Genomic DNA, 26,008 nt, shown 5'->3' on the forward strand with positions numbered 1-26,008 from the left:
GGGCAACTCATTGTTCCAATTACACCAAGCAAGGAGGAATGTAAAAGAAGCAATTAGCAGACCAAACCACAAAGTAATCAATCTTCTCCATCCCCTCGACAATCAAATGCTACATGTAGCATGCAAGGAGTCAGGCAAATTTGGGTACCAAAAGCACAGCTTAAGGATAGACTGATCCAGGTCTGGGTGCCTAAAACTTCACCGCCGACAAAACAAAAGAAGTTTCCAAGGGTTAAAACACAGAGACGAGCATCTCCGAGCAAGGAACCTAACATGGAAATGGTTTGGAAGAAAAAGGAGCACTTATCTTCTCCGCAAACCGTACAACCAATCAAGCAATGGTGAGTTAAGTCTCAACAAACTCCACCACACCATGCATCACCAAGCCGACCAAGCTACCAATGGCAAGAAAAAGCTCGACAACAGTCAAAAGTTCTACCAATAGCTCAAGCAATCAATGTGCTAAATCATCCTGATGGTACAATCAAACAGAGAGCACACAAGCTACAAGACTTGCTCTTTGGAAGACATCAACAACAAACCTCGATTTTCTCTCCATTCCATTTACACCTTAGCAGTGAAGCAGCTAGACACGGGTTTTAGTGCTTGATAGAGTCTAGAAGTCAAGGACTTGCTAGATCTATTCTTGAGAAGTAAAGAGGGTTGTGAGTGAGATAGCCAAAAGCATTTCATTCTTCGATTTTCTCATTACTTTCAGAGTGCTGTTTTGTTTTTTGTTGCAACTTTATTTTGTATCGTTTTGTTTGTTTTTGTTTCATGTTTCATTTCAGTACTTAGGAGTAGGGTAAGTAGAAACTACAACCATCAAATTTGAGTTAAAAGATTGAGGGTAAAAAGGGTGAAAACCATATTTTGGCCAAAATGACCATAACTCTGAAATTCTAAAATTTGATGGTAGAGACCTCAAAAGTGATCCAAATTCAAAAATTTGTGGATCAAGGGCATCAACATACTCTCTAGAATCAATCTCGAAATTTTGGCAAGAATCTGTGGAGGAACATGGATTGTGTTCCATGTACCCCAAAAAACCATTTTTGGTGAAAAGTGACGAGTTACAGTGAGCATCAGTGGGAAACTGCTCTGATCATGTTTGCTTGAGAGAAAAACTCAAAAATCACTTCAAAATTGGCTGTTAGAGCAAAAATATTAAAGCAACCATTGCAGACACAAAATTGAGCAAACCTTAAAATTTTGGGATCCAAATTCAAAAAGGGGTGAGAGTTGGCTTTTATAGGGCATAAAGAACCAACAGAACAAAATTCATGAAAGAATGCTGCCAAACATGGATCGCGATCCATGTACCTTTTTGGCATTTTGGGCTTATATTTGACAAGTACATTTCTGATAACTAGTGGAACAAGTTTGCCAAAAGGGAGCATGTCAAAAAATCTAAAAAAGTTGGTCAAAATAGCCAAATACAGAAACTAGTGAAAAACCGCAGGACAGACAGAAAAACTTGCTTTTGAATGGAAAAAACTAGTCCAAATCCAAAACTTTTGATACCATAGCATCTAGTAAACATTCTTATTCTGAGGGTGCCAAGAAATGTCATTTGGGTTCCAAACATGGGTCGCGATCCATGTACCTCATGAAAATTTTTGGAATTTTTTTCGGCTGAGATTTGAGTAGTAGGTAGATGAGACATAAACAAACACTTTTCCCAAAAAAAGCAAATGCAAAAAAATTGTGAAAAGTGGTCCAATAACAAAACATTCTCTAAACTGCCATAACAGATTGTAGAAGTCAGTTTTGATTGGGTAAAACTGATTCAAATTCAAAAAGATTTGTGGAGCAGGCTACAAACATCACAAGCTATCAGCAAAAATTTAGATCCAAAAGTGGTGGAACATGGATCGCGATCCATGTACCTCTGAGAAATTTTTGGTAAAAAACTTTTCAAGCCTATAGCAAAGACCATTGTGAACAAAAGTCCCCAAAGAATTTTTGTCAAAAAAGTTCAAAAACTGGGTGAAAAGAGCCAAAAGAAGTTCAAGGTGAAAACCCTAAAACAGACCTGGGGATTGAATTTTCCCTGACTTAAACAAGTCCAAATCATACAAAAACCACATAGCTAGCATCAGAAGATCAAGGGGAAGCTGTGTGCCAAGTTTCATTATCATCTGACACATAGGTACATGGATCACGATCCATGTTCCTTTGTCACAGACTGATACCATATTTGCACCATAGCTAGAGCCCATCACAAGGAGTCTAGTGTTCTTTTCAAAAGTGAATTTGGATACCAAAAAACCAAGTCAAAAGTCCTGAACTGCCAAGTACTATGAGCAAGTGCCAGAACTGACCTAATTTTCAATCCAAAGGTCCATTTTCAAAAATTTTGATACCATAGGATCTCCTAATCATGTTGAATCTAATGGTACAAAGAGAAGTTAATTTGGGCTCCAAACATGGATCGCAAGCCATGTACCCATAGTGAAAGCTTGAGTTGAAACTTTCCAGATCAATAGTGCATACACAAAGAAACTTATCCCCAAGTCCAGTTTTGGAAAAAATTGAGCAAATTTGGGTCAAAAGGGAGCAAAACAGGTGACAGACAAAAAACCGCAGTGCAGACCTAGTGTTGGTTAGTTGACCTATCAAACCCGTGGACATAGTCCGTAACAAGCTGCCAAGAGGACAAGTCCAGATGTGGTTGAACATGGATTGCGATCCATGTACCTCAACCTCAGAATTTGCTAAAAATTGTTACAGAGCCTGCACATGACCTTGTCTACACACAATCAAAATTTGGAGAAAAAAATTTGACACGGAACATGGATCGCGATCCATGTATCTGTCAGCATAGTGGGGGTATATGACTTGATGACCTTGTAAACATACTTGAGTATATCCCAAATCTCAAGTTTGAGCTAAAAATACCTTCTAGAGACTAAAATACAAGCCAAAGTTCCCGTTTTCTGGTCTTAGAACTGTTTTGAGTGCTGTTTCAAGTGCAGTTCAGTAAAAGTGCTCTAACTTTTGATAGACAACTCCAAATTGAGTCAGGTATAGCTAGGAAGAAATCTTGGGGGCAATATCACACACCTAGAGCTGAATTTTACTAGGTTTCCTAAATCCAAACTTTTAGGGTACCCAAAACTAGTGAGGCAGTCCGGGGCAGGCAACAAGAAGAGTGGCCTCTAAGCACTTTTCTAGGCTCCCGTGTTGCTCAATTGGGTTGGGGTTGGAAAAAACAGCAAACACACACATAAACCCGCAACCTAACCCTACACAAATTTGGGGCACCACCTAGTTTTGGATGCGAACTAGGACGCGTAGAGAGAGAGAGAGAGAGAGAGAGAGAGAGAGAGAGAGAGAGAGAGAGAGAGAGAGAGAGAGAGAGAGAGAGAGAGAGAGAGAGAGAGAGAGAGAGAGAGAGAGAGAGATAGGGCTCGGGCTGCTTTGAAATGTTCAACAGTGATCAAGCAAACACAATTATGCATGTAAAAAAAAGTGGGAAGGGAGAGGGGGTGATTGTTGCACTAATACCTTCTTACAAATCTGTCATGACCAATGAAAGTGAGATTAGTATTTGTTCAACATAGCTTGAGTAAATTACACCACAACACATCACAAGAAAAGCCACCCCAATCACAATCTTAAAGCCAGGGGAGTCCGCTCCACCCTGTCTCCCTCTTACAGTATGTGGGATCTATGGCTAAATTGATGACAACAGCATTCATGACCCTACTAGCAAAGTAGATGGGTCGCATCCTGGTACTGTGGGGATCTTGTTGTAATAAAACCGCACCAATTGTTTCCTTCCCAACACTAGAGCTAACAAAGAATGTGTAGCCCCAACAAGGAGGCATGAGTGTTGGTAGCTCTGACAAAATGACTTTAATATTACAAAAATACTCTTCAAGATCATCAGACCATGCAAATTCTACTTGTTGTGTCAACTTTTGCCAAGGGTGAAGTAACTCCGAGGCTAAGTGAATGAAGCGTGACATATACTTCACCTTTTGAATGAATGAGATGACCTCTTTGAGATTCTTGGGTGATGGGAGCTCAATAAGAGCCTTTGCCTTTGAAGGATCCACCTCAATGCCTTTATAGGAAACCTTGTGACCAAGCAAGATCACTTCATCCTCACCTATGTGACACTTATCAGGGTTGAGTTGACCTCCCATGTCATAGAGCTTCTTTAAACCTTCTTCTACCCTTTGTAGATGCAATTATTTTGAGCTATAAATGAAAAAATCATCAATAAAAACCCTAAGGGATTTTCCAAAGAATGCTTGAAACACCATGTTCATGAAGCGTTGGAAAGTTGCAGGAGCATTTGTCAGTCCAAATGGCATGACTCTAAAAGCATAACAACCCCAAGGAGTGATGAAGGTTTTTTTCAACTGATCTTCCAATGCGATACCTATTTGAAAGTAACCTGAGTAGCCATCACACACAATACACTTCTCATGACCAACTACCTCATTTAGTATCTCATCCTGAAATGGGAGGGGAAAGTGATCTCTTTTTGATGCCTCATTGAGTGGACGGTAATCCACACACACCCTCCACTTGCCATTTTTCTTAGGAGTGAAAACAATGGGAGAGACCCACTCTGAATTCTCCACTGGATAAATGAAACCTGCTGCTAGAAGATTTCTTACCTCCTTGAGTAAAGCCTGCTCCTTGATGACTCCTAGCCTTCGTAGCTTCTGAGCCTTAGGTGTGGCCTCTCGCTTCAACTCAATTTTGTGCTGAACAGCATCTACTCCACGCACATCGATGTAGTATTTAGCAAAAAGCCTAGGAAATTTCCTTAACACACCTTTGAGATCCTCTCTTTCATCCTTTGTAAGTGTTGTAGATAACATACCTTCTAGCATTCTTTCATCTTCCACTTTTTGGTTCTCTTGGGAACCTACCTCTTCCAAACCTGGGCAAGAGGTCTCTTGGTTGTTTTAAACCTTACCCCCATGACTTCGATGGAAGACTCCTCTTCAGTAATGTTGCCGCTACTTTCTCCTTCTGAAGTGCTATCGGTCCAGCCTTCCTCCGTCTCACTTTGAGATGATTCTTCATGGAGCTCCTCTTGGCGTTGCTTCTTCATGTCAAAGACAACCTTCTTATGATTGTCAGTCTTTCAAATTAGCTTTCCACTCTCCCAATCCTGCAAAGCTCGCATTTTCATTAGCCATGGTCTCCTTAGGATAAATGGGTAACCATTTCCTTTGGTAGACATGACATAGAAATCCACTGCCTTCTTAATGCCAAAGGCCTCCACAAAGACATTTTTACAAATGCCTACACACCTAGCCTTGCTATTGTTTGCCATTTTGACTTTAATTTTAGGTGTCTCATGGATGTGTATGCCTAGTCTTTGCACGAGTTCTTATGTCATGATGCAAATTTGTGCACCCCCATTTTCTAAACCTTTCCTAACCAATCTTCCTTTGATGTAGCAATCTAGCACAGGTGTAATATCCTCATTCATTTCAGCATGTGCAATTTTTACAACAGGAACACTCTCTTTTATCTTTCTCCTAGTGCTAACTTCCTTCGTTAAATCCCTCCTAACTTGTGGGCATAATGCAAGAAACTGAGGCCATGAGATATCAAGACCCTTACCTCTCATGTCTTCCAGTAGGTTGTATGGAGCCATACCATGTCCAAGAGGGAAGTCTTGGAGATTGATACGACGTCGAGTCCCCTTAGCTTCCTTGGTCTCCTTTGCCTTCTTGCCTCGTCCATGGTCACTCTGTGATGTGACACCTTCTTTCTCTTTACCTTTTCCTCGGCCACGCTTAATGCCATTTGCTTCCATGTCAACCTCATTTGATTTTTTCACCTCTACCACATGCACATTTGGATTTGGCAAAGGTGGAACTCCTTCTACCCCTTGTGGAGGTGGTCTTGGTCCATTTGGTCTTTGTAGAAGCCTTGGTTGTTGACCAGTTCCTTCTCCTGCATTCATCACTGGGAAATTCAAGTTAGGTCTCCCTGGCTCGCCACGGGGCCAAGATTATACATCCCATGGCCAGACTCTCCGCAATTCCAACATTGCAAGACTCTCCTAGGTCGTGGATCTCGCTCTTCAGACTTCTTTGCTTGTCCCTTTGGACCTACAGCTTGTGCAAGGTGAATTGACAAGCTACTTAAAAATTCATTTAACTTCTCGATTACTTCAGTTGTTACCTCAGGAAGCTCCCTAGATGTCGATGCTTGTGACTTACCTTTGGGTCTAAGTTTCAGCTACATCAAAGGTAGGAGGTGCACCCGCCTCAACTTTTATCTTAAGGTCAGGAGAGAGTCCGGCTATGAACCTCTCCTTATTTAGGAACTTTGCACCATCACCAGGGTTAGCAACATTTCTCACCCATACTGCTTGTACAAGTAGTAGTCATCTAGGTCTTTTTGCTTATGAGAAACAATGTCTTGCCATAGTTTTTGAGTGTTTTGGGGATCAAAGAAGTATCTCTTGAAATGATTCACAATTTCCATGTACTTCCCTTTAACTTCCTCAGGCAACGAGTCAAACCAAGTGCTAGCATCTTTCCTAAGGACCACTTCAAACATCTCTACACGTTCTTGATCAGTTACTATCCTCTTGATACGACAAGACATCTTGAAATTTGCTAAAAATAATTTTACATCCTCTCCAGGCTCTCCAAAGAAAAGAGGATATCCAGACATTTGGCGTTGGGCCTCCATTGAATCAGTTTTAAGGTGACAACACGTTTTTGTTTTTTTCTTTTGAAGATTTACACAGGAATATTTTCTAAATTGCAATCTATTCTACAACAAAATAAAAATATTCACATCAAATGACCTAGGATAATCAATAAGAGGAAGGATGACAGGGTTTGGTGATGCCAGAATTTCTCCTACTCTTTGGGCACCAAACATGAACACCATACGTTGTTGAAAGTGGATCTTCCTACTAATTGCAACGTTTATTCTAATGTGTGGAGTGAAATGGAAGGGGAAAACCTCTATTCCTGGGCCATTTTCCATGGTCTATGCATGACCTAATGCTTAAAACAAAACAAAAATATAGACGTCAAACTAAGGTCGTACCTAATGAGAGGCAAAATAAAGGGATTTATTGATGCATTTATCTCTGCCAACCTAAGGGGACCTAAAATTCTACGAATTCACGTTGAAATTGCAACTTAGTACTAACAATAATGTGTACCTTTTGCCTTGCAATTGGAATGAAGGGATCATACAAATTCTCGTGATTCATGCAAACTACTTGACTATGCTAAAGATTGAACCTACACAAAACATACAAAAGCCGTCCTCAGTGGGGCCAATTTGAGGCGGTCCGGGGCGGGCAACAAGAAGAGTGGCCTCTAAGCACTTTTCTAGGCTCCCGTACTGCTCAATTGGGTTGGGGTTGGAAAAAACAGCAAATACACACACAAACCCGCAACCTAACCCTACACAAATTTGGGGCACCACCTAGTTCTGGATGCGAACTAGGATGCGTAGAGAGAGAGAGAGAGAGAGAGAGAGAGAGAGAGAGAGAGAGAGAGAGAGAGAGAGAGAGAGAGAGAGAGAGAGAGAGAGAGAGAGAGAGAGAGAGAGAGAGAGAGAGATAGTTCTCGGACTGCTTTGAAATGTTCAACAGTGATCAAGAAAACACATTTATACATGTAAGAAAAAGAGGGAAGGGGAAGGGGGTGATTGTTGCATTAATAACTTCTTACAAATCTATTATGACCAATTAAAGTGAGATTAGTATTTGTTCAACATAGCTTAAGTAAATTACACCACAACACATCATAAGAAAAGCCACCCCAATCACTGTCTTAAAGGCAGGGGAGTCCTCTCCACCCTGTCGCCCTCTTACAGTATGTGGGATTTATGGCTAAATTGATGACAACACCCAGAGACAAGCTATCAAGAACTTAAAAAAAAAACACCAAGACACTTACACATCATTGTTGTCCATTACTTTACGTTGGAAGAGAGACAAAGTATCCAAGCTTACTCCAAATCCATTCAGCAAATGTTGGGTTTACACTAGTAGGAGAAATGATAGATTTCCTACTCTCAATTGAATGATCACTCTCTCTTACAATGGCATAGAGTTCCCTTGCTAATCACCCCTAATACAACACATGCATATGCATAAGACAATGAGCTTCCACTCAAGAGCTCCTTCTAGAGAGGTTGAGCTTGGATTCTCAAGCTATAGCATAGTGCTCTTGCTTATAACTCCCCCATTTGTGCGGGGATATTAAATATAGGAGCTTTTCATTTAGAGCTTTCTCTACAAAGTTAGAGCTTTTTGTGGGTAGAAAAATCAGATGTAACCTTTTGCACATACGAAGGTATATAGCTTTTGAACTAGGTCGATAAAGTGCATAGTAAAAAAATTGTGCTCTACATGTTTGTGACACAATTAAGGGCCATCGTAATACAACATAGATTTGATTTTTAAAAAAATAACCATATCAATGTCAATATATTGATACTACAATGTCATATACGTAGTATTTATAAGAAAGATCGTCACAAAGTCTATGTTTCTGATCCACAAGAATTTTAGTACAAAGTAAAATATTTGAATTTTTGGTATGAGGTAAGTTGAAGTCTACTCTAGCACAACGAGTCTTTATCTTGTTTGCATTATAAGTCAAGTAGAGAGAGAGAGAGAGAGAGAGAGAGAGAGAGAGAGAGAGAGAGAGAGAGAGAGAGAGAGCGAGCAAAGTGAAATATTTAAATTTCTTGCATGAGATAAGTTGAAGTCTACCCTGGCAACAAGTCTCTATCTTGTTTTCTCTACAAGCAATTAGAGAGAGAGAGAGAGAGAGAGAGAGAGAGAGAGAGAGAGAGAGAGAACAAAGTGAAATCTTTGAATTTTTGGTATGAGGAAAATTGAAGTCTACTCTAGTAATGAGTCTTTATCTTGTTCATGCTATAAGAAATTAGAGAGAATAAGAGAGACCCCCCCCCCCACCCCCCCCCCCCCCCCCACACACACACACACATGATGATTATTGAGTAGGCATTTGCTTGCATTACCCTAACCCCAATAAGAACAACAAGAACAAGATAATGACATGAGAAACACAACATTTTCCCCATAATTGAACAGCATATAGATTGAGCCTCGATTTTCAAGTCAAGGCACCATGATTGTGGATGAAAAAACCCTTGTGGGGACAAGGGAAAAACCCACAATCTCCATATGTTGCTCATTGTTGCATTAAAAAAATACTATCTCAAACAATACATAGAGTCAAGCCACAAAAATAATTGTCCACCAATGGAAGTAGCTAATCTACTAGTTTTCCTCCTCAGGAGGAGGACCACAAACTTTCTTCTCTAAACACTCAGAGAAGACAAAGAAATCACCCTCTAACATTAGACAGTGGCGTATCTCCTTTGTGCAAGCAAGCCCCAAACCACCACACCCGGCAAAGATGTCCATAACATGGTCGTCCTCATATGTGAATGTTTCTAGCAGCCAACTGTGTTAAACATAATAATCAAAGTTTAACGACAAGAGATTGCATAGAACTATCAAGATGTGTGTCCTGATTCACAAGAGTTCATGGCTAGAAAGTTACCTGTAAAAAGTCTCAGTACGCTCTGCTCCCCCTCGAATCAAATCTCCAGCTAAACTTGTATAATCATTACATGAACGAGGAGGAGACTCTGTGAGGTAGCTTCTTGAAGCCGGAAAGAACTCAGGAGAAATATCCTCCCCAGCCTTTCTATCATAATGAGGTGTAATGCTTTGAGCATTCTTACGATAAAATAGACCAAGAGTGAGATCCATCACCTGTGAAAGGAGAGAACAAATCACTTAATAAGAAGAACTCTAAATTCATACGCAAGCTTTAGATAGAGAAGGCAACCTCACCTGCTCACCAGTCTCTGGGTGTAAATATCCCCCATCACACATCAAAGTCCACGAGCGATGGAGCTGCAAACTAAATCTATTAGCTTGCATGAAAAGATCTCCCAAATGTTGTGCAAGAGACAAAGTCACCAAGAAACCCTCGTCTGCCAAGTGAACATCAGCAATCTCCATGACACCAGTTGCCAAGGCAGTGGAAAAGTGGTTCCACTCAGGAACAACTTTTACATTACCTACACAAGCAAGTTAAAATGAAAAATTACATCATAACATATATGCATTCTATAACGAGCACGAAGCCTCCCAAATGACATAAAAAAATTTCACCTATAGTGTGATTGTGAATACCATCAACTAACATCGACGTAGGGAAGTCTGCAAAGATCAATCTTGCCACATATTGGGAGATTTCCCCCTTCAATGCATACTCGCGCCCATCATAGATTGGTGTTTTCTTGAACCACATTTCAATACTAACACAAAACAAATGATTATGATAAGAGTACATTATGGTAATATAACTTTTTAGAGAAATATGTAAGTCTTACCTATGCCATGCTAGGTCATCAATTGCTTCCACATCCAATAACAAAGCATCCACACATGTAATAAACTCCTCTCCTAAACATGAAAATGCAATTTTCAATTACTTAGAATCTCAAAGAATGCTTAGAAAACCATAGGACATGTCAATGGTTAACGCAAGTAATAATTAATTAGAGTAATAAAAAGCAAATAAACAAGCAAAGAACGTCTACCTGTGGTACGTTTTGTTGGCATCCGCTCATTTAGAGAACGACTCATAATAGTCTCGGAGAAGCAAGACTTTGATGCTAAGGTGGATCTTTTTGGTAGAAGAGAAGTTGGAAAGCTCTCCTCCTCAACATCAACATCTACAGGCACACATTGGGGGGTTTTTTCTATACTTTTTTTACCTTTTCTTGCACGTGAGGGTGGCTTGGTGGATGGCTCAATGTATGTAGCTTGGGGTGAGATTACACCGTCATTAGAGATGGGACTCTCTTCCAAAAAACCTTTCCATACAAAAGTTCACAAAAAAAAGATCAACGAAATTCTATTTTAACTAAAATATAGTACTTCATACAAGAGATTGTAGTTCACTTACGAGCATGAATCTCTTGCTCGCTCTTTGGGATAACACCTAGGGGATACTCCAACCACCATGGACAGTGAGAGCACTCCCAAGGTGTAATACCCTTTTCCAAGAGTGTTGACGAGAACATAGGATTCTCGTCCTCTTTATCTAACCATTCTTGTACATCCTCCAGCATAGACTCTATCATCTTTAGCCGCATACAATTCAATAGACATCTAAATGAAAATTCAATATAAAAATGAGACAATAAAATACATCATCATGAAACGAAATTAGTATTCAAGAAATCCAATACCTATACACAAGACGTTTGCTTGCATGCATCACTTCGGGTAAAGAGACATAATCTGAAGCACTCTTCATGTTTGCCATAACATGAGTATAAGCCAATGAAACATGTGTCTTCCTAGATGCCTTAAAGAAGGCCTCAAATGTTTTTGGCAACAAAGGACCCTCCACCTCAAACTTAGCAATAATAATTGTAGCTTCACCAAACATTCCCTGCCAATAGGTCTCTTGCCTCATGTAAGCTCTAAGTTTCTTATAGTCTGCAAAATGACCTCCTTTGGAGTCCTTAACTTTGGTCAAAATCATCATGTGAAGAAGTTCTTTGCGTCTATTGAATTACAATCGTTGATCCAAAAATTAATGTTACTAATTACATTGCACATAAAAATAATAAATCAAAGTTTAAGATGAAATAAAACATACCTCTCTATTGTGATCTTTGCGACGCACAAGCTGTATAATTTATCACGAGTGATCCCTACCATTGTTTTGTCATGCCAATCCTTGTCAAATAGCATAGTAAAAAACTCTTCACCATGTGCAGGATTTGCAATAGAAAGGTACTTATATCCGCTATCCCTCATTTTTTCTTCTTCATTCTTTAAAGCTTCATTCATCTTCTTTTTAAATCCTCCCCAAGAAGACCTAAAGTTCTAAGCCTTCTCTTTTCATTAGCCAAAAAGGACTCACATCTCCCCTTCAAAGCAAAACAATTATTTGGCAATGTTTTCATGAGCCATTAGCAACACAACACAAACAAATCCATGACTGCACATAAGCTTCCCATGCAAGAATTCAAGGTATATTTCAAACCATCACTCCCTCCATATCTTGCCACCGCCGCAAAAGCTTCCCACATGGGAATTCATGGCATATTTCAAGTCAAAATTCATCCATAACTTGCCACCTATGCAAAGGCTTCCCACATGAGAATTCAAGGAATATTTCAAGCCAAAATTCACCCATAACTTTCCACCTCTGCAAAGGCTTCCCACATGGGAATTCAAGGCATATTTCAAGCCAAAATTCACCCATAACTTGCCACCTCTGCAAAGGCTTACCACATGGGAATTCAAGGCATATTTCAAGCCAAAATGCCATCCATAACTTGCCACCTCTGCAAAGGCTTCCCACATGGGAATTCAAAGCATATTTCAAGCCAAAATTCCATCCATAACTTGCCATCTCTGCAAAGGCTTCCCACATGGGAATTTAGGGCATTATACAAATCGTAACCCAATCCATAATTTGAATAGACTTCCCACATGAAAATTAAAGGCTTATTTGAAAACATGGAGCCATGCATATCTTGTAACCTTCAACTAAGGCACCTTCAAAGTAAAGTAGTTGAAGACATACACATTCTCAAAGTACTTGCAATTTAAAATTTTTAAAGAAATGTATTTATTATCCCAAACAAGTTGAGCATCATGACATACCTTCCAAACAAGCCGAGCAATCAAAATGCATGGCGTTGAGTACCATGGCACAATCCCTTGGTTATGTCTTGCCTCCAATTTAAGCTCAACCTCCATCCAAGATCTCTGCTCAGGAGTGAGATATTCCATTATGCTCGACTTATTTGCTATACCAAACTTCTGAAACATAAATACTTCATGTGCCAAGTTGGGTGGAGCTGTAGCCCGCGAGATTCTAAAAGCAAGAGTTGAAGGATAATCAAATGAGAAAGCACATTACAACCAGAGAATTGAACAACAATAATCCATATAATTCTTACTCGTTTGTTGTATCAAGACTCAAAATCAACTCTGCTTCCTTCTTTTTATCTATCTCAATAAATTCACAACGAACTTGCATATGATATTTTTCATCCTCAGAGTGCTCTACAAAAGAAACATAATCCAAAATAAAATTTCAAGTGCAACAATGTATATTCAAACTCAAACACAAGAGAAAAGAAGCACTTGCCTTCTTCAATTCGTCGCATCCAAGTTTTTAACCTGTGGTTACCATCCCACACAAAAAACAGTTTGCCTCGAAGATCTACCCAATCACCCACAAGATTCTTTTCAAATTCTACATTGAGTCTTTGCCATATTGGATCCCACTTCTCAATCGTGTCCTCTGTCAAATGTTTTGTTTCTCCATGTCGTCCTTTAAGTGAAACAATAAAAGAACCCATTGAAGAGACATAGCCAACCCTATCAAATGTGGATGTCAACCAAGGTGCATCCGAAATTGCACATCGAACAGCATCTGTAGCTATTAATCTACGTAAGGGAACAAAAGGGGGTTCTGACTTTCTTTTGATATGAAATTGACTTATGACTTCATTCATCAACCCTAGAGACACATTCTCCCCAAAAACCCTGTCATGCTTTGAAAAGTCATCTTCTTCATCCTGGTTATTGTTTTTTGTGTGAGTAGTTTGTGGAGTGGGAGCAAAAGATGGACCAACAGTATTTGGAGTGATAGCAGTGCTGTTAGAAGCTCCATCTATAGACCTGTCCAAGGACCACGCTTCATCATCAACATACACACATTGATTTCTTCTTTTCACAGACTTCTTTGGCGAACTCATTGGTAGAATCCTTGAGGAACCATCCTCAAGTGTAACTTGCCTTCCTTGAACAGTCCCAGACCGTAGAGTCATACCCCCTGAACATTTCGCTTCTCGTTTTCTCATGGAGCGTTTAGGAGCCATGGTAAATATATTAAATCTCTATAAAGAAAATAAATAACATAATCAAAACTTTGTTTACAATTACTAACTCTCTCTTAAAATACTGCAAGTGCAAAAAAACCATAACAAATATATAAATACCAAAGGACAAAGAAGAAGAAGAAAAGCTTGACCTTCTGCTAAAAAATGAACATAAGATAAATACCTGATAAAAATGATCCTTCAAGATGGTTTCAAGTCATAAAAATTGCACGTCAAAACCTGTCAAAACCAATAACCAAATAGCAACATGTCAAAACCAATAACTAGCACCAAAATTTTCTCAGTGGAACAATTCTCCATTAAGATTTTGAAGTGGACTTGAGGTACCGTATACTCATATGCATACCTTGAGAAACATCAAAAGACACTAATTTGTTTTGGCCTCCAATAACTTGCAACTAAGCATGCCATTATTTTGAATAATGGAACGACTTTGCTAATCACCTCTTAATTATGGATTAAGTGGCTTGCAGTGCTCCTGTGGCTTAATGATTAAGCATACATTGGCCATGTCAATGGCATGATTTGAACCCTTAATCAAAGCTTGTGCTCAAACGGCATTGCACTGCCAAAGTAAATTCTCCTTGACATTTTTATTTTAAGCAAAGTAGAGGGGGCATACGTCCTATAACCAACGCTCAAAGCTTACAGGTGACAAATGGACGGCCAAAGTTGAGAGAAATTTGAGTTTGTTGATGACAAATATATACCTAGATTGCCAAAATCCAAGAAAATTAGAGAGCAGCAGGGTGGTAGAGAGTGGAGCTTGCATGGTACTATGTGGTTCTTGAGATGGATTACTATTAAAAATTACTGTATTTCTAAGGGCCGAGTGTATATGGAAGTTATAAATAGCTTCATAATAGGACTTAACTTTAGGCTAAATGGGTTTGGATTATTAGAACATGAAGTGCAAGTTAGAATCCCAACCATAAGTTGGTGTAGTGGGTAGGCCGGGTGGGAGGTTCTTTTTGGTTTTCCTTTGCAATATTCCAAAGGGTAAGGAGGAGGCATCAAGGTTGTAAATATATTTTAGGTTTGAAAATGCAACAAGCTGGTGTTGCTGCTGGCCTGGTGAAGTAGCTACTCGCTGTTGAGAGTGGAGGGCGCACTGGCACATGCGGTGATAAGGCCGATGGTACATGGTACACACTAGTGCATCTTTTATCCCTCGTAAATTCGGCACTACTGATTACAACGCTAAGAGGCGACACAAGCTCAAAGAAACAAGAGAGACCATCCATGAATGTGTCTGCATGTGCAATACTCAATTGTGTAGCACATCTACATCAAAAGAAATGGCTTGCTACATGTGTGTAGCGCTTATTGTCAAAACACTTACCTCCGTGCTCTCGTGAATAATGCATTGCATGTTGGAAATTTTGTGAGTTATGCAAATTGGAAAGTTATCTCCTTCATAGAGTTCGTAAATGCATGGCGACCTTCACTTGACAGTAAGCAAGAGATAAGCCATGAATGACCAGAATGGATGGAGACAAAGCCAACTTATAGCATAACTTGTGCTCATTATTGAAGGATTGAGCTCGCTTGAAAGGAAACCAGCACAAGAAGTTTTGAACAAATTATCACAATAATTCACACATTGTGGCTTACCTCAACATCATGAGCTTCTATGAGGTCTGGGATCTGAATTCATTATGTTTGCTGTGTTTTTTTGGGTGCAAGGCGGCCACATGTGCAGATAATTTTTTCCTGATCCGAAGACCTACAGCCTCAACTTTGCCCCATCCCAAACTCTGGTGCATTTCAGTGGTGTCTAAAAGCTACTCCCACCTGCGGACGGTGCTTGGGGGATGATACATCCCAAACTACTCCCACCTGCACCTCAGTATTCTAAAACCAGTTCACCATGTACAAGGCACGCCACGCCACGCTAGGGAATCTCCAGCATCTGCCGTCTTCAAAGCCAGAACAGTGCAGCGAATGGAAATGGTAAACGGAACCTACAACGTTCACCTGATCTTGCGTAAACTGCAGCAGCTCGCGTAAACTGCAGCAGCGTTCTCCTGCACGATACTGAACCTTTGGCTATGGGTATGACGACGACGACGCAGGGTCTGACGATGACGACGCAGACGATGCAGGGTCTGACGATGCAGGTCTGATGATGACGACCCAAATGCAGGTCTGATGCAGGTCTGATGATGACGACGCACGTGTACAAGCACGTTATCTATCCGCGCGCGCGCAGACGGACAGCGAGCTCGCACCGGAGAGGGTGAAGTTTCACAAACCAAGCAGAGCTTGGGTAGAACACAGTCAAAATGCTTCTTACCTCTCTTCCTCCATCTCTCCCTCCACGCCTTCTCCCCACTCATTGAGCACGACGGATAGCGTGCTCAATGAGTGGGGAGAAGGCGTGGAGGGAGAGATGGAGGAAGAGAGCAAAAATGGGATGTACCTGGTCTGCTCGTTGCTCTGCTTCGCCATTTTTTCCACAGATAAGAAGCTTTGTAAAGTTAAGGGTTATTAATAATTTTAGGGTTTTAAAACTTGAGGATCTTCTTAATTTGAGAAAAAATTACCAAAATACCCTTCTAATTTGTGCAAATTCCAAAAATACCTCTCAAATTTCAAAATTTCCCAAAATACGCTTGCTCACGATTTTCTATCTTTATTAATTTTTGACAATCGAGATCCGATTTTTAGTGCTCACCTCCCAAAAAAAAAGAATTTTGTCTAAAAATAATGACTCAATTCATCTCCAAAGCGTAAATAACCAGCTTGAATTTTAGTTTTTGACAATCAGTCTTCTTATGAAAAGCTACAATTTTTTTAATCTTTGGATAAATTTACTCTCACAAACAGGGGTATTTTGAGAATTATGAAAAATTTGAAGGATATTTTTGGATATTCCACAAATTAGAGAGGTATTTTGGTAATTTCTCATTAAATATATTATCAAATTTTAGATGGTCAAAAAAACCTTGGTTTTTGTGAAATTTAGTGGATTTTTTTCGTAATACCTACGAAACTTATCCAAAAAAAACCTCTTGGTTTTTGTGTTTATATTCTTGAAAATAGGTGTATTTTGTGGAATGATCTGCATGTCTAATGATTGCGAGTCTCTTTTACCTCATAAATATATGATTTTTACCTAACTTTATGATTGGAGAGAGGATATTAAAGTATGATTGTAGCCGTCGGTATTATTTAAAAATCAACCATGAGAGAATATTAAATTATGATTGTAGCCGTCGTCATTTATGACGCGGCAGTCACTGATTCTGTGAAGAATATTACATTAGTAAAAATATATGCATTCTCTTTTAACATTATGTTTTATATTTTGGTAAGAAATTTGTATTAGGTCTAGACAAGCAGTTGCTTCCTTTGTCTTGCTATGGAGATGGACAGAGTAACTATCTCTTGGACACTTGGAAAAGAGACTCACACTAGAGAAGTAGAGCTTCGACACAACAAACTCTTGCTCAGCAGATATTATCTTCAGTGTCTTCTTCCTCCAACCTACAAATTTACCTGTTTGAAAGCAATAGTTTACATCGGGTTGGAAAAAATGTATATCGAAACCCCTTCATAGTGGGATATTGATGAAAATGAGCACTTTTTACTAGACTCTACTCTCTCTTCTGAGTATTTCATTGAACATTCTAGTGATATGCTCTATATTACAGATAGTGGCGAGAGTGATTTTGGTGCTAAGCCAGGCATAACAAGCATCAACAACAGTCCATGTGCAAAAGAAGATTGTTTTGAGATAAACAATCCACCAATGCAAGAGGAAACAAAGCCTGTTGATAAAAAACAAAGACTGGACTCCAGTGATGATGACGTGCATGATTTGACAAAAAACTCCATTATCCCTTGGATTTTAGGTAGCAAAACATGTTTCAGACTACAACATATGATAAACAATAGTAAGAAAATCAAACAGGTGACTGAACTTCCACAAGTTTATGATGGTGACATTTCCTTTGAGCTACCCCCCGTTGAAGAAGGTTGTAAGAGGATGGAAGGGATGGAGCAAAAATTTGATGGTCATCTTTGGACTAGGCCGCATAAAACTAACATGTCCATAAATTGTACTGTTAGGCTTAGTTATTGCTTGGGCTCATTAGTTTGTCATAGAGTTCTTTGCCCGTATTATTTGAACAACACCAAGTTCAATGTATCCTTCTTTCATGGTTACTTGGATAAGCAAGTAAGCAAAGGGCTTCTATGTGAAGACGAAAACCTACGTATCACTTGTCATTATTGCAAAAAAGTTGTTTTCTGTGAGAGTCCTTGTTCTTGTAAAGTGTACTACATTTTGCCCTCAGATCCAAAGCTTACAAGAATGATGATTCACATAGGTCATCACTTGCATGAAGTTCATGCAGGTACGTCAAGAGCCACAATAGAGAGAATACGGAAGATGGTTGCAAGTGTCTTGAAGGTGGATAGAAGCAATGGACCAAGAAGAGTTCAGATGATTGTCGCCAGACAATTATTGGTTGACGCTATTGTTGGTTCAGATGAACTAAAAATGGGGGAGTCAGAGCTCTCAAATATACTGGAAGAAATGATTCCACTGGTTCAAAATCAAAGGTAAAACATTTGACATTTAGATTTTTCAGTGCAATAAGGTTATTTCAATTTTTGACTTGTTTTGTATAGATTTAAGGTAATGGTAGCTACTGAGAAAAGACAACAATACTCGATTGTTGGGGATGGGTTTGACCACATCATGGTTTTGAAGAAAAAATGTCACTTTCCTTACTTTCATGGGAGTCGTTTCCCTGGACAAGGTGGCCCAAATGATAAGTGCTACATCTTTAAGATGTCAACAAAAGGTCCAGGGTCTGGTATAGACCTTGTCAATCGCATGCGTCGAGGAGGAAATGGAGATTTGAGTGCTTCTTGGGTGCATTTTCATCACACACACAGAAGAGATGGATGGGCAACTATGTCATGCTCTGTCTATGATGCAAGGTAATTTTTTAATGGTTTGCAGCATTTTGTCATTGCATCATTTGCATACTTGTTGTGGCTCTGATTTGTTATTTTCTTTAGTTTGAAGGGATTGATGGTTATAGCGGTTTGTGACACCAAAGAGGAGGATACAGAAACACAAGTCTTGTTTTGGAGATCTCTTAATGATGTTTTGGCTCAAGAAGGTTATCCATCAGCAGACTTTGCAGGCTTTATGGCCGATGAGGCTGGAGCAAATTGGGCTGCCGTGCGTACAATTTTCAATGGAGGGCCAAATAACATCATGATTGGAAGGGAAAGGTCCTGTCTCTTCCATTGGGAGCAAAGTCTACAGAAACATACTAAAAAATATATAGCCAAAGAAAAGTTTAGTATCCACAAAGACACGTGTGAGACTTGGCGCAAATCAAGGACAATGGGTCTGGCAATGAAGCAAGCAGAAGCAATTAGAAGATGGTGGTCAAATAATGTTGCAAGTGAGAATATCAAGTCACTGGAGAAATGGTTCAAGTGGTGGGAGACAAGGATATCTCATTGGGGTAGCCTACACAATGAAGTATGATACAATGATGAGCCTAACTTTGACCTTCTCTATTTTTTGTTTCACTGATTCAAAGTTTTGTGTTGGTGGAATGCAGATATCTATGAGTCCTTGGGAAAAAGCTCAAATTCCTAGTACCAATTTGTCAGAGACCATTCATGCATCTTGGCTTGCTGGTGAAGGGGGTAGCAAAAAAATTTCCTTGTATGATGCATGTGTCACTGATGTCATCAATGCTTACATTCAATGCACAAAGCAACATGGCTATCTGACTGGTAGATACATAGGGCTTGGTCCTGATATGCAAACGTATCTAGAGAGATCAAGAAATAAAGAGAAAACTCTCAGCCCACTTGCACTGGCACATGCTCTCCAAGGAGCAGTCGCAGGCACACCATTTTATGGGCAACCTTTATTGCATGGAGACAGGGAAACCGTGCAAAGAAAGAAGGCAAGAGGGTTTGCAGAAACAGCTTCTCATAAGCCTGGTTATGTGATGGAGTCTAGACAACGAAAAGAGCACGGACGACCACGAAAGATTTTGTTTGATACGGACATGAAGAAAGAGGGACATAAATTTGATGTGAATATTGCAGATTCCACAGATAAGGAGATTCATGCAGATAATGACATAAGAGATGACACCGCACCCTCTATTAGTGAATATGCTATATGTGATTTTGAGATTGCTGTGCCAAGGGGTCATTGGGCAATCAGACGAATGCCTCAAAATGTCTCTCGTAAGTGCTTTGGTGTGCTTGAAGGGAGAAGATGTGAGAATGTCATGCAAAGTAGGTCTCCAGGACTTGTGGCCCCATGCTTTTGGGGAGAGAGAACTTACAAAGACCAGAGGCAACACCAATGGATGTGGTTTTGTGGACATGATGTGCAGCACATTGAAGTTGTGGCCAAACAAGTATTGTCACCACTGGAAAGGCGAACAACTTGGCTAGTAGAGAGTGGAACAAGTGTATCAAAGGAGGAGTATGCTGGTTTGCTAGGGGCAGGTTTTTTTATTAGAGCTCCTTCTCCAAAGGTTTTCAAGAAAGGGGAGACAATGGGAAGCTCTAGCAAGCGCAATAAAAAATGGAGGTCCGGTGTCTCTAAGGAGGCAAATAAGCGCATGGAAATAGGAGCATGTATGGAAGCTTGTTTTGTACAAGAGATAATTATGGTGCTTGATCGTCATGCCGTGTTCAAGATATTAACGCAAGATGTATATGATGTGCATGTGGCTATGGAGCCCTATTGTACATGCCCTGATTTTCAAGGACGAGAGAAAGCAACAAAATCTTACATAGCTTGTAAGCATTTATACTTTGTCTACACACAGATTCTTGGGTTGGATGGTAAGCAACATATGATTATACATCAACCAACACTACGTGAAAGAGATCTCACTTTCATCTTGAATCAGCCCCGACGGTATACGCCTTCAAAGAAGTAGAGAAGATAGAAATGCCCAGTAGTTTGCACAATTTGTTTTGACATTTTGGTGGGAGATCGTACACTTTGTGAGGCTCCATTTTGGAATTTCCCAGTAAAACAATCTCCTCAATGGCATGCTTTTTGCCTTGTTCTATTTGGGACCCTAAATATTATTGCTTTTGGCGAATCTTTATTTGAAATGATGGTAGTGCTTGTAGCATGTGCAAAATTGTTTTGAGTATTTAACTTTGACATCTGCAAAAATAGTACTATTTTGGTTGTAGCCTTGTAGGTTTCTCTACAAGAATGACATACATAGAAGTTCTTGTTGGGTTGTACTTTTTTTTTATACACTAATGCTGTTGTTCTGAAGGGATTGTAAATCTATCAAACTTACAAAGATAGATAAAACTTAGAAACATCTAAGTGAACACTCTAGTTTGAGCATGCAACTTAGGAAGACGCTCTTGTGACGCTGTTAGCGATGGAAATACACTGGGTTTTTATAACCCCCGGCGTCGCTAAAACCGTCGTTACGAGAGCGTCGCTATATGCGTCGCTATATTCGTCGCTATATAGAGACGCTCATAGCGACGGTCATAGCGACGTTTACACAGAAGTCTATAGCGACGCTCATAGCGATGCTACAGAGCCATAAATAGCGACGGTTATAGCGACGCCCAAGAGAAATTGTTTTTGGTGACAGGGCATTGAATGCCCTGCCACCCATCAACCATATTGTACTTGATTCACTTTTTAAAAAAAGTGCAAGGGTAGATAATAGACCCAAAATAGTCACCCACAAGACGCATTGTTTGAAAAATTGACAAGCGTAAAATTGACAATTGTACACATCATAGGCAAAATGAATTGATTGACAAATGTAATAATGACAATTGTACAACATCATAGGCATAAAGAATTGATTGGCAAAATGAACTGCGGTGACAAATGTAATAATATACATGGTTCAAAAAGACGTATAAAATCCGTCTCATGATACATAAGCTATGAGAAACCCTAAACTAATGCTCTAAACTGACGTCGTCTAGTCAGACGTCTCATCGCGTCCAAGCGGCGTATCTGTCGAATTCTGCAAAAAAAGACAATAAGACAGCTTTCAGGAAGTATAAACATATAACGACATTTATAAAACAATACAAAAAATAGAAAAGAGTAAACCCTAATACTAACCATGCCTCCGCGAGAACTGAGAATGTCCATCAGGGCGTTTAAGACCTTCCTGCCTGCGTACTCGCGCTCGTACGGTGTGGGATCACGTCCTGTCATCGACCACTGTCAAAAAATACAAAGAATTCATTATGTTAGAATTAAAAAACTCATAAACCCTAAACTATCGAACATAAAGAGCAATGCGAAAACACTTACAAAATCGGCCTCAAATGATGCCCATCCACCGCTCCCCAAGTGGTGCGAGCTCCCTGCCTCTACTCGCACTCTGGCTGCATCCTTTTGTTGCTTCCACTTGTCGGGATTCTCGCGCGCTGCTTTCTTCGCATTCTTCCAATCTTCTTTGGCCAGCCAATCTGGCCTGTTCCACCCATGCTTGATTGCTTTTTGCACTTCGGAACGCTTGTGTTTGCAGTATTCGCGCATTCGAATCTTCATCAGGTCTTCATTGAAGCGCTGATCCCGTGTTGGAACGGGAAACTCATCATGAAGTATGCTGATTACTCTGTTTTTTAAATCACTTGGTACTTCACTCCATTTGTTTAGTATGTAGTGTCTAAACATCTGAGAGCAAAGACCACGCATGTGCGAGATCACCTTCTTGCCGTCATCATCCATGATGATGCCACCGCTGAAGTCGACGGAGTAAGGCAAGCCCTCCGGCCGGTGATGCGTGAACCTGGGTGTCCCGGCAGGGGTCTCTAGCGGCGTGTCGATGGGGGTACGGACGTCAGGTGTCTCCACCGGCGTCTGGGCCCCGAAGCGAGGAGTGTCGAGTGGGGTGGCTCCTGGCGGAGTAGGTAGAGGTGTGTAGCTGCTAGGAACAGTCAGCCGTGCAAAACCTGGCGTAGATGGCGATGTTGTGGCTGGTGTGGGGGCGGGCAAAGAAGGGGAGGGTAAAGAGTCTCGTCGAACACGAGGCGGTGTGGAGGCATCGGTGGCGGAATCCCCACAACAACCGCCACCGCCACCACTAGAGCGCCGGTGTCTAGACGAGTGTGAAGCTCGTCTCGTCGACGCCGAAACTTCAAAGCGCGCCGAATGCTGCGAAAGAGAGGGAGATGCGGATGGAGTAGGAACGCGCGATGATGCGCCTGAGCGATGAAGCTCCACGTACCACTGTCTCTGCCGCGGTGACAAAGAAGAAAGAAACTCCTCATCATCCATACCTGTATTAAACACACGAATATTTAAACTTAATATTGAATGAATAGAGTAGACAATGACGCAAAGACCATTAAATACAATGACGTAATGACGCATATAAATACAATGACGCAATGAATTGAGTGATAGAAGAGGCAAGTCGAAAACTCAGAATTTTCAATCAAAAGATGTGAGCGCGAGTAGAAAAGAGCGTTATACACCATGGAAGGTACTTAGAGAGACAAAGCTTTTACAACACGGAGAAAAATTGTTCAAATACAATATTTGTGGCTTTAAGAGATCTCTCTCTCATCCTCGCATAACTCAGCATAACTTCCTATATCTATATAGAGCTCTCCGTTTAAACACATATCCTCTGTTTCATTTTGTAGATCCTCTGCATGCACCCCATATAGAGTAGTAGCATCTTGATGCTCGTCTGGCACCACCGCAGCGGCTTCTGATTGAGCATCTTCTCTAATCTCCTCCATTGATGCCGTTGTGATTGGCACATGGTAGCCTTCATACGTCCTTGCACTACGAGGGGCTACCTCTATGACGTACCACCAGTTTGATGTAGACTTTGTAGGATGAAATATTACCTGCCAGAGCCACATAACTTACATGAGAGCTTTCAAGCACATAACTTGTAAAAGGCTCTCGTTAACTATTACATACTTACTTGTTCACAATGCTCGGGTAGTACGAAAGTGTCTCTTAGGTCAGTCCATTTCTTAGTAGAATCCACCTCAAGAAAACCAGACTCTCCTCTACGCACAGTAGCGTTGCGACCCTCCATGATTATCTTGAACCATTGCACGTCGAACAAGTCGACAAAAAATCCTTTGTAATCGATCCTCAAAATCTCTTGCAGCGTGCCGAAGTAAGTGAGTTCCGCCACCACAGGATCTGCATCAGAGGAACGTCGTCGACTAGACTGTTCAAATTTTGCCATGATTCCACAATCTTGAGTAAAACGCTTTTTGTCGATTCGTTCCACCCTAAAATGTCAACCTTTACACCATGCTGCTGTGTATGACTTATACTACAACGAACAAAGATTATGAGTGGCCGTTCAAACGTTTAGAAATAAAGTCACTAGATAGTCGTACATTGCAAACTTACCTTGGTCGCGCAACCCCGAGAGTACTCCCACACTTCCTCAGTCACTTCGTCACCGCATTGTTGTGCGCTTTTCAATTGGTTGTGCAACCATCTTAAGCTCATGAAGGTTGGTAGGCTCTCCAGAACCGTCGGACAGTGCATCGGTGGTCGTCTTCCCCGTCTCCACTCGATTCGTGCCCTTTGTCGCTCTTGCTTTGCATCCTCATATTGTGAAATCCACTTTTGCATCACTGGATTGTGAAGCATCACTGGATTTTCGCTCTTGCTTTTGCATCCTCATATTGTGAAATCCACTTTGCCTGCATGTTGAGAAGAACCAGAAGTGCTTTCAATCTAGACATACGTGCTCCATTATACAATGGCGTATCGGCTTCACTTTTCATATCATCATAGATAAGCCTTTCTGAATCCATGATCGTCTCGATCATTTCATCAATCTCGGGCTCAAACATTGCCTCGTTGGGAATGTGCTCTGCATGATCATCCCCCGAGTTGTCAGAGGCTACATCTTGTGGCCTCACATATGCTGCTTGACCAAAGTGCCTGCGAACACGTCTATTGGGTTGCAAGATTGCTGCTTGTTGGCCAGCGTCAGAGTCCGACGAGTTATAATTGGCAACAACTCGATCTATAATAGATGGATCGAACTCGCCAAATTCGCGAACGTGTTGCAAAGAAATGCGTCTTGTCCGTCGCACAGCATGCTTGCATTGATTACAAGAACATAAGACCCTCGTTGAGAGATAGGTGTTTCGGTTGGACTGTCCCACATCCTCGTCACTACTCATAATGAGGATAAAAATCTTATAACCTGGACAAAAAATTTAATATTCTATTGGCATTCTTCGTCTTATCTCTCTCTCTCTCTCTCTCTCTCTCTCTCTCTCTCTCTCTCTCTCTCTCTCTCTCTCTCTCTCTCTCTCTCTCTCTCTCTCTCTCTCTCTCTCTCTACCTCACATTCTCTAGTCATGTCCAATCCCCGCACACCTCGGTCTAGAGGTGCACGGAGATCAAAACCACCGGGTTATAATCTCGTCTTTATTGGTCAATACCTATATTTGTGGGTACAATAAATATACAGACCCACGTCTACATGATACTGCTGTAGTGGACAAAACCCCTTTGCCTCTTCTCTAGCTGTAGCACTTCACAGCATCTTAACATCTTTTCACAGTAGATCTTTTCACTGTTCGTCTAACTCTAAACCCTAAACCGTAAGTAATTCTTGCGTGGACTCGATCTAACGTAAATAAGCGTAAATCTAAATAAACGTAAATCTAACTAAAAATAAACCTAAATCTAATTTAACGTAAGTTTACATCTAACCTAATCTTTAACGTTTTTTGGGATAGTTTCCTACGACGTTAAAACTCTTTTCTTCTTGTGTGTGTGTGTGTGTGTGTGTGTGTGTGTGTGTGTGTGTGTGTGTGTGTGTGTAAACCTAAATAAACCTAAGTCTAATTTAATATAACATAAATCTAAATCTAACGTAAATTATGTTATATTAAAAACAAAGAACTAAACTAACAGGGATTATAAGAACCTTAAAACTGATTTAACACATAATTTTTCACATAACTCGGCAAGAGTTGGCATTCTCATCACTAAAGATGTGAGAGTTAACTTCCGGCGGTGACGTTGCCTCATCTCCATCCACATCTGACGATAGCAATTGGCCCTTTAGACCGTTCT

At 40.5% G+C, this 26,008-nt stretch overlaps 1 protein-coding gene across 1 annotated transcript; it reads right to left on the reverse strand.

Moving 5' to 3' along the window:
- Positions 1–9,262: 9,262 nt before the first annotated feature.
- LOC147432916 (uncharacterized) lies at positions 9,263–13,911 on the reverse strand. Its single transcript, XM_086492007.1, has 6 exons — positions 13,662–13,911; positions 10,390–10,462; positions 10,169–10,314; positions 9,845–10,074; positions 9,549–9,727; positions 9,263–9,449 (listed from the first exon to the last, which is right to left on the reverse strand). Exons 1-6 carry the CDS (start codon positions 13,909–13,911, stop codon positions 9,263–9,265), a joined length of 1,065 nt encoding a protein of 354 aa, XP_086348133.1.
- Between the last annotated feature and the right edge of the window lie 12,097 nt (positions 13,912–26,008).

This window comes from Adiantum capillus-veneris, chromosome 20 (genome assembly GCF_014529385.1).
Source record: "Adiantum capillus-veneris isolate H3 chromosome 20, ASM1452938v2, whole genome shotgun sequence".
NCBI classification, from domain to species: domain Eukaryota; kingdom Viridiplantae; phylum Streptophyta; class Polypodiopsida; order Polypodiales; family Pteridaceae; genus Adiantum; species Adiantum capillus-veneris.